The sequence below is a fragment of the Pelodiscus sinensis genome, chromosome 9 (genome assembly GCF_052426305.1).
Source record: "Pelodiscus sinensis isolate ZL-2025 chromosome 9, ASM5242630v1, whole genome shotgun sequence".
Lineage (NCBI taxonomy): Eukaryota > Metazoa > Chordata > Testudines > Trionychidae > Pelodiscus > Pelodiscus sinensis.
This window is the reverse complement of record NC_143060.1, coordinates 13748633-13762480: the sequence shown is the minus strand read 5'-3', so window position 1 is coordinate 13762480 and position 13848 is coordinate 13748633. Positions and strand designations below refer to the sequence as shown.

Sequence of the window (13848 nt, the reverse complement as noted above, 5' to 3'; positions counted from 1 at the left end):
AGCCTGCAAGGGGCTTGGAAAAGTTTTGGTGGGACACACAAATACAGTGGCCCCGAATGTTCTTATTGCTGGGAAAGGGGACATTGTGAAAAAGTATTTAGAATTTCTAAGACCTTTCAGTCAGACGACAATAGTTTAAATGAGTTCAAAGATTAGGCCTCTATTTCTTGAGGTTGTAAGATCAACATCTCCTCTTGTCAGAGGGACTTAAATTTACTCTCGGACCACTCTGCTGCCTCCACTTGGAAAGGGGGAGCTTGGGACATGCAGCCCTTCGGTAAAGGAGGGTTATTGCATCAGATTTGGTTTCAGGGATCAGGGCGGGGGAAGGTGGTCAGAAAAATGGGAGTTTCCATTTTCATCTCAATGCTCCCTCTGCCCGCCTTGGGCACGTCATGGCACCTGCCGTGCCTCAGTTTCCCCACCTGTAAATGGGAGTGGTGCTGTTTGTCCACATCGCTCAGGTGGGAAATGTGTACACACACGTGTTATAGGAGGAGTAGGAGGGTACTTGGGTGGTGAGAGAGGGGACAGGTTTGAATCCCTGAAACCCAAGCCCAACAAAGACAGGGATGTGTAGCATCAGACATGCAGGCCCTCCTCTTGCCCCCTTTGAACGGGGCACAGGGGAACTGAACAGAAGCACTAGCATAAGTGCCGATTCCCTGGGGGTTCCTGGGCTGGAGCATCCTGGGGAAAAGTTAGCAGGTCGTCCGTGCCCACCAGCAGGCAAGCTCCCCCCATGCACACACCCTCCCCCCGAACACCTTTAGCCTGCTGGGGGCCCCACTGACCAACTCCAACAGCCTCCCTGCACAAACAGCTGTTTTGCAGCATTTGGAATGCTCCAGGAGGGAGGATAAGGAGTGGAGAGAAGGTGGTGAGGAAGAGGCGGGTCAAAGCAGGAGTTTGGGGGCGGAGCCTAGCACAGAGGGAGAGGTTGAGCTCCCCCAGCTAGAGAAGAAGTCGGTGCCTATGAGCACTAGTACAACCGCAGGTCAGCATGCATGAGTGCGTGGTTCTGGAACGCAGGTAAAGACCCCGGTAACTGGCTGGGGGACGCAGGTCTGTTTCAGGGAGCTGAAAGCCTCACCTTGGTTATCTCGGCAGTCTCCTGCCAAATACAAAAGCCAGAACACATGGTCTCCCCTCGGGTGTACTGGGGGTTGGGTGGATGCGTGGGCAGCGACACCGACCGGAACGCGACGACATACGGATCTCTGGAAGAGAAGGAAGCCTGCTCAGGAGCAGTTCACAAGCGCATTGAAAAGGAGAGAAAGGAGCAGGACTTTATGCCAGCTCTCCAGTTAACTCTGCTCAGTGCCAGGAAATGCAGCTGGCAGAACGACCTCAACTGGTGGCCCAACACATTCAGTGGCAGAGTAGAAAAAACCTCTGCCGAGATAGTCCTACATGGAAACGGCACTCGACTGTTGCAGTTCACCTTCTGCTTCCACACCTCTTCTTGTAGGGACTCCAACGCAAGGAACTTACAGTTACATCTGCGATATCTTGGAGCGATTGTTTTTAATCAGATCAACTGCAAACAATGGAGGAAAAAACCGGGAAAGGGAGCTGGCTCTGTCTCCTCTTTATCTATAAAATCTCAGCACTCTGGCTCCCATGTCCCCTGTGGTTTTATCACATCGGGTAAGGTAGCCCTTACACACACACACACACACACACACACACATATTAAGGTAAATACATAGTGAGAGAGCCCCATCCACTTGGTGCCAAGGGACTGCGGACTCCGATTTCCAGCAGAGAGCAAGGGAGTCAGGCACCAAGTTCCTACTGAAATTCAACCTCCTGGAGACTCTACTAAAATGTCCAGCCTAAGAATGTCTCAAAATAAGGCTGGGGTGACAATGGCCTGGAACAGCATGTGGCATGTAATCATCTCCTAATACAGAGGTAACAAAACCTGCCCCACTCTGACTGGATAGTCTCTTTTTTAATACATCCAAGGAGCACGCCAGCCCTTGTGGCCACGTCATCGCACTGGGGACTCGCATTCAGCGGATGACCACCACACCCCCCATCTTTTTCAGAGTCATTGCTTCCCAGGAGAGCATCCCCCATTTCTGTCAGCAACAGGCTGTGCAAACATTTAGCCATGCGAAAATTCGTACCTACTTATGCCCAGCGTACCAGGTGATCTAGATCAGTGTTTCTTAAACTATGTTCCACGGAACACCGGTGTTCTGTGAACAACTCACAGGTGTGCTGCGACCTCTTCTTTGTTTTCTTTGGTCTGACAACAATTTTTTTTTTTTAAAGAAAATTTTTACAAGTGTTCCGCATAAAAAATATTATTGTTTGGTGTTCTGTGGTCTCAAAAAGTTTAAAAATCACTGATCTAGAGCACCATGTGTCAGTCTAGATAGGACAGGCACTACAAAGAACTACATCTTGAAACACCCAAGAAACTTTAGATCCCTCTTGAAACCAAAAAAGTAGTGTGCAGTGAAGATGAAGTTGTGTAGCCATGTTGCGCCTTTGTGCAATGTTTTGGATCCACAGGCTAGGACTTGACTGGTTTCATAATAAAGTATTTTTCACTCATTGGCTCCCCCATTGTAATCACTTGCCACAAAAATTACCCTTTTTTCTGCACGTCAAACCAACTTTCTCTCAAGGGCTGCAGATCATTGGACTTCAGTATAGGGCTCAACACACTGCACTTGTCTCCCACAGGCACTGAGGCAGCCTGGAGAAGAGGGAATCCCAGGCACGTTTAAACAGGAGAGAAAGCACTGCTTGTGGGGATTTTAAAGAGAGCCAGGAAGCGTAAATCCTAAGCTAATACTGAGCACGGCCTTTGTAGCATTAAAAGCTAAATCATATACTAGCTCAGACTGCGGGTTGGGACTCTGGGGTTGCCAGGGCTGACGTTAGACTTGGGGTTGCCCTGGGAATCCTGGGGTTGCCAGAGCTGCTGGGACTCAGGGCTGAAGCCCCAGTACCCAAGGTCAAAGCTTTAACACTGGGTGGCGGGGCTCAGGTCACAGAGTAAGTCTGGTGGCTAGAAGGGAGGCCTGGTGTAGGGATGTTTCAGAGCCCACACACAAGACGTTTCCAGTCCCATGGGCTAGACCCAGCGCTGCTGTCCCCATCCACTGGCCAGGGGAATCCCGCTGGGCCCACCATGCCCTTGGAGCCTTGCTCCTTTACCTACCCTTCATCACAAGGCTTCCGCCGGGATGCCAGGATGACAAAGTCCTGGGGCTTCTTTTCTTGGCTCACCGTCTGGCTGAGCACGTGGTAGATCATGTCGTCCGCGTCCACTTGCTGGACAAGCTTAGCGCTCCTGAGAAGAGGCAGAAGGACATTTTAGAAAGGCTCAGGGTGACAGACCATGTCATCTTCACAGCACCATGAGACCAGACAACGTCCCTCGGGTGTCCTCTCCCCCAATAACGTTTCAGCAGATGCAGGGCCCTACCAAATTCATAGCCCGGAAAAATGCAGCACCCCTGAAATCTGGCACCCAGCCAGGGGCTCCTACCCTGTGCCCAGCTCCAGCTGCTAGTCCCAACCAGGGATGGGGAAGGACCAGATGTTCTCTTCCCCTGCCAAGGCTGCTCTCGGGGAAGGTCAGACCCAAATCTGGGAACCCCCGCTGTTTGCAGGAAACTCCACAGCTCCACCTGTCATCACCCCCATCCCCATGCAGGAAGCAAGTAGCTCCAGTTGTCATCTCTCCATACGAGCAGCTGCAGCTCCAGTTGCCAGCCCCCCATGCAGGTGGGAGACTTCCAGGAAAAGCAAACCTCCAGTAACCCACCCTCATACCCAGTGACCCTCACTTCTGTGCTGCTGCTGACACTGCTGTTGGCTTTAGAGCTGGGTCCCAGCCAGCAGCCTTCCTCTTTAGCTGCCCAGCTCTGAAGACAGCCCCCTGCCAGCAGTATGGTAGAAGAAAGTGAAAATCCCACAACCCATTACAATAGCCTTGTGACCCTCCCACCCAGAACGCCTTTTGGGTCAGGATCCCCTTGGTTACAACACTGTGATACTTTTAAACCCCCTGGCTGTGAAACGGATCGTGAATTTGGTAGTGTGCTAACCATAGAGCGTTACTCAGCAGTAACCCAGGGACTCCACAGAAGCAGTTCAAAGCCAAAGACACAAGATCCAAATAGAAACAAGTTAGATTTATTTATAATCAGTTGGGGATTAGGGAAAAGACGCTTCCTTCACTTAAGTAGAACCACCTTCCCAGATAAGGGGGGACATGATAACGGTTTTCAAATATCTAAAAGGGTGTCACAAGGAGGAAGGAGAAAATTTGTTCCTCTTGGTTTCTGAGGACAGGACAAGGAGTAATGGGCTTAAAGTGCAGCAGGGGAGGTTTAGATTGGACATTAGGAAAAAATTCCTAACTATCAGGGTGGTCAAATATTGGAATAAATTGCCAAGGGAGGTGGTGGAATCTCCCTCTCTGGAGATATTTAAGAACAGGTTAGATAGACATCTGTCAGGGATGGTGTAGACGGAGCTTGGTCCTGCCTTGAGGGCGGGGGGCTGGACTCGATGACCTCTCGAGGTCCCTTCTAGTCCTATGATTCTATAAGTCAGCTCTCCCATGGGTTATGGGCCAGATTTCTAAACACACCCATGCACCCAGAGGTGCAGGTCTTGAAAATCTCACTGAGTAGCTACCTGCCTCTTTGCAGTTCTGGCTCTGTTTGACTCCCCCGTGGTACAGCATTTACTAAACAGAATTAATTGTTCCAAACAATTCTCCTTTGGGCTCATCCTGAGCTCCTGATCTGTTACCGTTTATGGGAGTTCATACTTGGCTTTCTCTAGGCAAGAGTCTGAGTCAAACTCCACTGGTGCCCATCAGGCCCCGAATTCTTCAGCTTCTGACCCCAAACGTTTCAGTAGCACGGTCAAGGAGATTGCAAATTCTTTTTACAGTTCGCAACGTGGCACCTCCTGTGCCTTCTCGCTCTGGTTTTGGTTATCTTCGAAGGCTGGGATTGGCCTGAAATTGAGGTTGTGTCGGCGCCTGTCCCTGGGGTATTTTGGACAGGAGGCTGTGGCTGGGATTAAAACCACAACAATCACTGACTCACTGTGCGAGCTGGGAAAGTCACTGCACCTCCTTGTGACTCAGTCCCCGCAGGGCAAGAAAGCTCATTGCAGCCCTCTCCCAGAGCCAACCATCCCATGAAGTTCCTTCACTTCACTGGCTGCTCCTGACAACCGGGAAGTCCAGGATTCAGGGCAAATGAATGACAGGCCAGGCCAGGCCACCCACCCGAGGCCATAGTACTGAGAGGATGAGGGGTCCTGGTAAGAGATGGCCTCTGTGGCAGATGCTCTGGACACACGGAACATCCAACAACGATAGTATCCGATTTATAAAAGTGTATCTGAATGGGCTTGGGATCGCATTCCATCTCCGTGGGGGAGTTACAGGGTTTCCTGCAGGAACCCAAACCACCAGGGAAATAATTAATGCAAAGCCCTAGGCAGCTATTAAGTCTGGAGAAACTGCATCCCTGGGGGAAGTGGCACAGACTGGTTTGATGTGGTTCACAAGCCTGGCAAACAAAGAACTGAACGCTGTGTAAAGTGACCACGGTGTAGCAGGGAGAGGGAGCCACACACATGCTTTTTCCAAGAACCGCAGGACATGACACGGTGACCCAGACACACAGACTCTGCCGAGGACCTGAAGCCTGCCAAGATCTCACTGTTGAAGATGGGCCTGTGAAGCCAAGACCTGCACGTTAGCAGTTTATCATTTTAAAAAAAATATTTTCTCAGTAATGCTTTTCTTCTGAATAGCCAGTACTTCATTTCTGGGGGCTGGTTAACCCTGCCTTTGCCCTAGAGAGAACACGGCTTCCCCGAACGTCAGATCTGCTGGGGTGAGCGTAGCCAATTACATTCTACAATCCCCAGTCTAGAGGGACTGGATAATGAGTTTCCCCGAGTGGTTGGTCCCTTTGTGGTTTCCTTTAGATTTCAGACACACGGTCCTGCAATGGAGATTCTAAACCAGAGTTCCTTCAACTTCTGACTGGTGTCAGTCCGCATGGCAGCAGCTGTAAAATGAAGGCCCCTTACATGAGCAGAGGATCCTGGCATAAGATTCCCCCTCTCAGGAAAACATTCTAATGGCCATCCCAGGCCATGGGAGAGCAATGGGCATATGCCAGTCATAGTGTATATTCTAAGTACAAGCACTTCGTGGCGTCAGGAAGAGGAGCACAGTTTTATAAGGGGGCCTACTTTATAGGACGTTAGACCCCTTCCTATGGGACAGCAACAGAGAATGTTATAGGTATGGGCCAGCCCATTGTGGTGGTCACCCACATCTGCCTACTACGATTCTCAACTGCAGTCCCAGGCTAACAAGACTAGCCGTGTCAAGAGCATGCAGGAAGAACACTTGACTGGCTTGTACCCGTTGCTGATCTACAGAAGACAGAAGCCTCACTGCTATCGCCAACAGCTGAAGAAAAGAGTTTTCTTTCCATTCCATCGAGTGGCAGAAACTTGTGTTTCAGGAGATAAAAGCCCTGGATTCTATTCCACAATACCACACGTGAGCAGCATGGCACTCAACTCTGATGTCGGCACATATACAACCCCAGACTCCATACGCTGGATGCTCCTGGATTTGGAGCAGGGTGGATGATGGAGGGAGAAAGCACTTTGCACAGTTTAAATGAATGGGAAGCTGCTTTGAGGCAGGAAAGTAAAAAAAGAAATTGGGGGTGGCCTCCTCCCTCATCCCCAATAAAACAAGGACCAGCAACCCTAACGTTTTAGCTGTCCTCCAATAGAATTCAAGTACTCACGCATAATGACTATCCCATTCATGCCTCTGTCTTAAGTCTGACAGAAGGAAGAAGGCCTGCTTTGCATCAATGCAGAGGGTCATCTCTATTTGGAAGGAGAGGTACTTGTCTTCCTCCAGCGTGTACATCCTCACCTTTGAGAGACAGTCACATCAGGTCAGAAGCACAGTCTGCTGTCTTAGTAAAAGTGACACTTGGGGTTTTCCCAGTGAGATTCATTCATATTTTTACCTTGCTGTAATATAACCAAACAGCTTTGATCTCAATCTCTCTCACCCACCCACGTGGCATTAGTATAAAGAATCACATACTCCTGATGGTACATGAGGTCTCTGTTTTATGAGCTGGTTCCCTTAAGCTCCAGGAGCACAGCACAGAACAGTTCTCCAGGAGAAGTTTACAGGCATTGAGTGGAAATTGGTGGAAGCTCTGGTTGATGACTTCAGTGGGAGTTTACTAGAGCACAGGTCCTAGTAGGGCATCACTGGAGTTGATATGTTTTACACATATGTAAGTGAATCTTCACAGTGTCCGTTAGAACATACATGGAATGTTTATAGTATAGTCACATTCATGGAGTACATGTTGTACAATCCCATTTGGATACAATAAGATTCAAATAAGTGGGGGTGGAGAATGACAAACATGTCTTCTGATAGTAACAGGAGTTGTCTCCACTAACTAAAGGCAGTCCGGAAGGCTAAGGAGGCAGTGTTTACTTGGGAGTGGGGCAGGGTTAAGTACCTTTTCTATTTCTGTGGCAAGCACCCAATTTGTTTTCGCTACCAAAGTCTTCAGTGCAGAAACGTTGTTGTAGCTCAGATACACCTAAGCCAAAAACAGCAAATGAAAATACAGTAGAAATCATTTTGACCTTTGGTTAGGTTTCCCTAAACTTAAGGGATACAATAGAAAAGCTTGCAGCTAGTCTGATATTGAACTAATGGGAGTAAAACAGGGGTGAAGAAGGCATTTACTGTTCCAGTTAAAATAATGTAAAATGCATGCTGTTTTAGGTAAGAGGTCATCCTTCTTGTTTCCATAGACCATATTTATTCATGTATAAACTTCTGGCTGCTACTTAAAACCAGCTGCTGGGTCTTCCTACAACATATGGGACTTTGCCGTTTCCAAGGTGCAAAGGGAAGATATGGCCAATACAGAAACAGTTATTTTACCTTGTTACTTTGATCCCAGGGCACAGACAATGGCACTTTTGTCTGTTCACAAGAAATGATGTACTTTCTAGGGAAAGCAAAGAGAATTGTTTTAGTTACAGCAGTACTGCTCTTCAATACGTAGAAGGGAAAAGGACAATCTCAGCTACATGCTGGGGAAAGGAAGAAAAAAAAATAAAGTTAGAAGCAATGTTTTCTGACGTCAACATCGTTTCTGGCAACGGTTTACAAAAGGAATGGGGAAATACAATTATCTTTTGAATATCTTGGTACCAGGATCCCAGCAGATCAGAACAGCCACTTTTTCTTGGCTCAAATTGGAGGCAGTTCAGAAGGATGAAAGCCTCAGAAACCTTGCACACCAGAGGTGGGGAGAGGGTCAGATTTTGGCCTAGGGTGAAAAGACTCTTTAAGGGTTGCTGACAACAAAGGCCAGCCCATGGTCTGGATGGGGCAGGCCTACAGCTTTGTGTTGTGGGTTTGCAGTCAGGGAGAGACCTAAGCCACAAAGTTCAGGGCTGGATTTGCAAAGGACCGGCTCACATCTGGGCTTTCCGAACAGGACAGCCTTTGTGGTCAGCCAGGGAGCGGCACAGGCAGGCTAGAAAGGCCTGGCTTCCACCCAGGCACCCCCTCATGGCCTCAGGACAGCCCTGCAAGTGGCCCTTTGCTTCATTTTCCCCTTGATTCCTCAAAGGAGATGAGCACAACCAGCAGTGCCACTACCGTGAGCCAGCATCCCCCCAGCTCAGCGCAAACAGTACATTCATTCCAATGGTCCAACTCCAGCATCTCCCCCCAGGTACAGCTCGGGTGGTTCTCACCCCACCCCAGCTGGGCTGTTTCTCTGCCCTGTTTCCTTTCCAGCTATGGGCAAAAGTTGGAACTAGACACATCAGTAAGTGTTCATGCCTCCATCAGACCCAGCTGTTTTCTCTCTGGCTCAGAGAGCCAGCAGGCATCTCCCTGGGCTGCTCTCAGCGTTCAGCGCTCTCTGGCCTGGGGACATTTGTAGCTGACCTTCTGACCGCCTTCCTCTTTCTCACAAAGCTGATCTGGCACCACTGCTCAAGCAGGGACATCTGACCACTCCGTCCTCCAGGGGCATCCCTCCCAGCAGCTCTCCGACCCGCTCTGCCTCTGAGTTCCCTGCACTCTCCCCCCTTCTCCCACTGAGCTCTCTCTCTCAGGCCCCAGATCGCTCATTTATAACACCCATAGTTAGCCCTCTAGTTACATCAAGAAAGGGAGTGGAGTGGAACAGGAGAGCTGAGCCTACGTTCATTTGACAGCCGAGCTACCCTGTTACACAAGCGGCCAGGCCCCCAGACGGGTTCTGTTCCCAGCTGTTCCTCTTACTTCCTGGGTAACCTCATTGGCAAATCACAGACTGCCCACTTCTCAGAATGGTTTTGGGTGCCCATAATCCCAGATTTGGTTTTCAAAAGTGACAAACACCCAACAACTCCAAATCAAATCAATGGGAACCACACCTGGGCTAAAGCATCTTCATTTCAGTCTCCTAGGCTGTTAAATGGGGGTGATATGCAGCCACCTTTGCCAAGTGCTGTGACAGCCACGCTGAAATGTTACTGAAGAGTTTGCCATTCTGTTTGTAACCTGCAAGTCTCGGTGTGGGGAGGGGCACGGCAGCCCCAGCTTTGATATTAAGAATTTGGGTTTGATCCCTGCAGCAAACGCTACATTTGAACGGTTTGAACTAGCAACAAGTCAAATTTGCAGCATTTGATGGAAGCATCAGAATTCATCCTGGGATTGGAGTAGTAAGTGAACAGCTGATGCAAGACTCAGCCAGATGCAGCACTTCTTAGGCACCGTGCAGTTGTTGGCCTTCGGCCCAAGGGAAATGTATGGAACTGCTGGGAAGCAGGAATGGAGATGCCACAAGACACTCCAGGGATAAAATAGTTTCACAGCTTAATGGCCACACTTCACGTCAATCTTATTCTCAAGGACTGAGATACTGTGGTACAATTTGTCTGATAACACCAGATCTATAATCAGAGACATGATATAACCAAGGTGAAGAGTTGAAAAGTAACAAATTAAATTGGCCTTCATTGCAATCACATGACATGAGAGGGCTACAGGAATAGTGATTCATAATGGGCAGAGATAAGACAGAACTCCAGTTACTCATGCATATAAAACAAATGGAGAGATAGAGGAAAAAAATTAGCGTTAATAAAAAATGTAAAACTGACCAGAGATCAGCTTCCTATTTTCCTGCACACCAGGGGCACCAGAAGGCCACCTGCTAAGGTGAAGACAATTCAAGTCCAGACAAGAGCAAAAAAAAATGATTAAAGGTCTAAAAACAGTGACCTATGAGGGAAGAATGAAGAGAAACCAGCTTGGTCTGGAGAAGACAAGACTGAAGGGGGTCATGATAATTTTTAGAGTGCATAAAAGGTTTTTACAAGGAGGAAAGAGGAAAAATTGTTCTCTAACTCTGAGGCTAGGACAAGAAACAATTGGCTTAAAGTGAAGCAAATCTCCTAGCTATCAGGGTGGTTAAGCACTGGAATAAATTGCCTAAAGAGGTTGTGGAATCTCCATTACTGGAGATTTTGAAGAGGAGGTTAGACGAATACCTGTCAGGGATGGTCAAGAAAATACTTTGTTTTGGCAAGAGAGTAGGGGACTGGACTAGACAACCTCTCGTGGTCCCTTTCAGTTCTATGATTATCCAAAACCCAGTCAATTACTGGTCTTGAATGAGACTAGGGCTTTATAGCGAGATTCTGCAGATAGCTCATTAAGCTGAAAATAGCAGCTTGGGGGTGGGAGGGGAATGACTATCCAGTGTGTTACTTTTTCACTGCTTGAGGGGACTGCATCAGAAATGTGTGCATCCTTGTAGCAAGTATCAGAGGGGTAGCTGTGTTAGTCTGAATCTGCAAAAGCGACGAGGACTCCTCGTCATTCTTGTAGCAGTAATAAAACAATTGCTTTTGTACCCATCATTCTAAAAAAGCTTCACAGAGGCAGGCAAGTATCATTATCCCTGTTTTACCGATAGGGAAACGAAGACACAGAAGTTCAATGATTTGTCCAACGCTCCCAGCAGAGCCAGGAATAAGGACAGAGAGTAGCACAAATACAAGGAGTAATACACACACGGAACAGGATTGACATACCCACTCACAGGTTCAAGCTGTCTATTCATTACATATCTTACCCACTAAACCCTACTGCTTTCTCTTGGGCGCCGAGAGAGCCAAATATTCAAAATCTCTAATCCTGGCTCTGGACAAAGTCCTGATAGTCTTGTGCAAATCATTTAGCTCTGCCTCAGTTTCCCCAAGTTCAGAGGTTAAGAAATTCTTTCTTCATGCCTCCCAGAAGCAAGTAAAAGTGAATGGTTATAAAGCACTAGAAGTGGGCTAGTCATTATGATCATTAAAGACTGATCATGTCTAGCTACGTATTTCATGGTCTCTATATATGAAGATATTACAGTGCATCATCCCTATGGCATCTGGACTTCATAGCGTGTTTTGAGTAGAACGGGCATATAAAATAAACACTTTTGATGCTGCATTTTACATAGATTCTACTTCTGAATTCAGACTGTTTTTCCTGTGCTGTCCTCTCCGTCTCCTTTCTCTCCAGCTCCCCTGCATGTATGTACTTTCGGTCTGTGCCTTCCTAATGTTCTATGGGGTGGCACCTTTCTGCAGAATCATAAAAGTGTAGGGCTGGAAGGGAGGTCATCTGGTCTAGCCCCCTGTGCTGAAGCAGGACCGAGTATACCTGGAACATTCCTGACTGGTGTTTGTCCAACCTATTCTTAAAGAACAACAGGAATTTCACAACCTCCTTTGGAAACCTATTCCAGTGCTCAGCTACCCTCATGGTTAAGTTTTCCCCTAACAGCCTCCAAGCAGGGGAGTGCTCATCCCCCTGGTTCTTGCGCAGCTGCAGGAAGCAGGGGGATGAGTGCTCTCCCAGTTCCTGTGCAGCTACAGGAAGCAGGAGGATGAGCGCTCCCCCGCCCGGAGGCTGTGCAGGAACCGGGGTGGTGAGTGCCCGCAGGAACCGGGGCATATAGGCTGGCTAATTCTCCCCGCCCCCCACGGCTCTGTAAATTAGCTAATATACCCTGGCACAGTTTGAAAGACAAGTCTTGTATACCCTGCGGGTTATACAAGTTTTTTTTTACTCAGTTCGGAAAAACTGTGTGGTATATTCGCTAAAATAAAGTACTAACACATAGCCAGCTCAGTCATTGGATTTGATTTTTCCTTCCTAAGTAAAGCACTTTGCACTTGTCTTTATTGAATTTCATCTTCTAGATTTCAGCCCAGTTCTCCAATTTGTCAAGGTTGTTTTGCATTCTAATCCTGTTCTCTCAAGGGCTTGCAACCCCCTCTCAGCTTGGTCAATCCACACATTTTTGTAAACACTCTTTCCACTCCATTCTCCAACTCACTCATGAAAATATTGACTAGGACCAGACAGGACAGAATGCTTGTGGACCCCCTCAGAAAAATCCAGTTTGACACCCACCCACTGATAATTCCTCTGCGTATGGTCATTCAGCCAATTGTGCACTGCTATCATAGCCATTTCATCTAGAATGCATTTCCCTCGTTTGCCTATGAAATGTCACATGGGTCTGACATTCGCTTTATTAAAACAAAACAAAACAAAAAATCTAGGTAGGGCATGTCTACCGCTTCCCTCCTCCCCATCTGATAACCATGTCACAGAAGGAAATAAGGTTGGTTTGGCATGATCTGTTACTCGTGTTTGACATATCCATTGTGTCTATTTCTTATCCTATTAGCCTCTAGGTCAGGGCTGGACAAAACACGGCTGGCGGGTTGGATCCAGCCCAAGCTGCTGGAGCCGGCCCTCAGACACAGTGGGGAGGCTCCCTGCTTGCCCCACACCCTGCTCAGAAAATCAGCTGCTGGGCCGTTTCCCCTTTACAGCTGTGAACCCAGGGGAGGGGAGAGTGGTGCTTCACATGCTGCACCCACCCCCAGCAAAATCCAATTGGCCAGTTTCTGGCCAATAGGAGCTGCCTGTTTGAAGAAGAGGGGGCACGCAAATCACCCCTCCTGCTCCTCTCAGGCTCTTATTCACAGATGCACATGGTCCCTGCAGCCTGCTGTTTGGGAGTCACACAGGTAAGTCTCCCAGCCAGAGCCTGACTCTCTCATCCCAGCCCCTCCCATCCTACATAACCCAAACCCTCTGCCTCCTCTGAAGCCATGCCCCATCCCAGATCCTGCTCTTCTTTCCTACACCTTTCCCTCATCTTTCTCTTCTTCCTAATGAATTTATAACTGCATTTCAATTCTTTATCATTCAAATTTATAAGCAGTTATAGCAGTTTCTTATTGGCTTCTATGTCCCTACATAGAAACTAGGAAGCTGTAACTCATTTTGTGCCTCGGACTTGCTGATTGTGTCACTCCACGCTGGTGCGATTCCGGTGTACTCATCCTCAGCAACCTGCCTACTGCTGCTCTTTTTAAATAGATTCCTTTTTGATTTTCAAGTCCTTCAAGAGTTCCTGATGGAGCCATATTGGCCTCTTAGTATTTTCTCTTTCCTTCGCACTGGGATGGGTGGCCGACTGTTGCACCTCACTACTGTTTCTGAGCAACTGCCCCCTTTCCTGAACTCCTCGGAGCGTCTTTCTGCTTCATGCTGAGCTCATCGCCAAACAGGCTGGGCTAGGACGGCAACGGAGTGAAAGGCCTGAATTCTAATCCTGATTCCAACACTCGCTGTGGTGCTTTGAGGAAACCACTTGAACTCTGGCCTCAGTTTCCCAAACCAACTCTGGGAGCACTGGAAGGCTACACTCC

The 13848-nt window shown here is 48.2% G+C and overlaps 1 protein-coding gene across 3 annotated transcripts in view; it reads right to left on the bottom strand.

Annotated features, from left to right (window-relative positions):
• The window catches only part of ACOT11 (acyl-CoA thioesterase 11), a 124070-nt gene that overhangs the window by 1464 nt on the left and 108758 nt on the right, over positions 1–13848 (bottom strand). For all 3 annotated transcript variants that reach the window (XM_025189817.3, XM_025189819.3, XM_075936027.2), the window contains 5 exons: positions 8003–8069; positions 7569–7652; positions 6825–6958; positions 3182–3313; positions 1094–1220 (listed from right to left, as the gene is read on the bottom strand). In XM_025189817.3, the coding sequence (XP_025045602.2) occupies positions 1094–1220; positions 3182–3313; positions 6825–6958; positions 7569–7652; positions 8003–8069 (544 nt within the window). The remainder of the gene's footprint in view (positions 1–1093; positions 1221–3181; positions 3314–6824; positions 6959–7568; positions 7653–8002; positions 8070–13848) is intronic.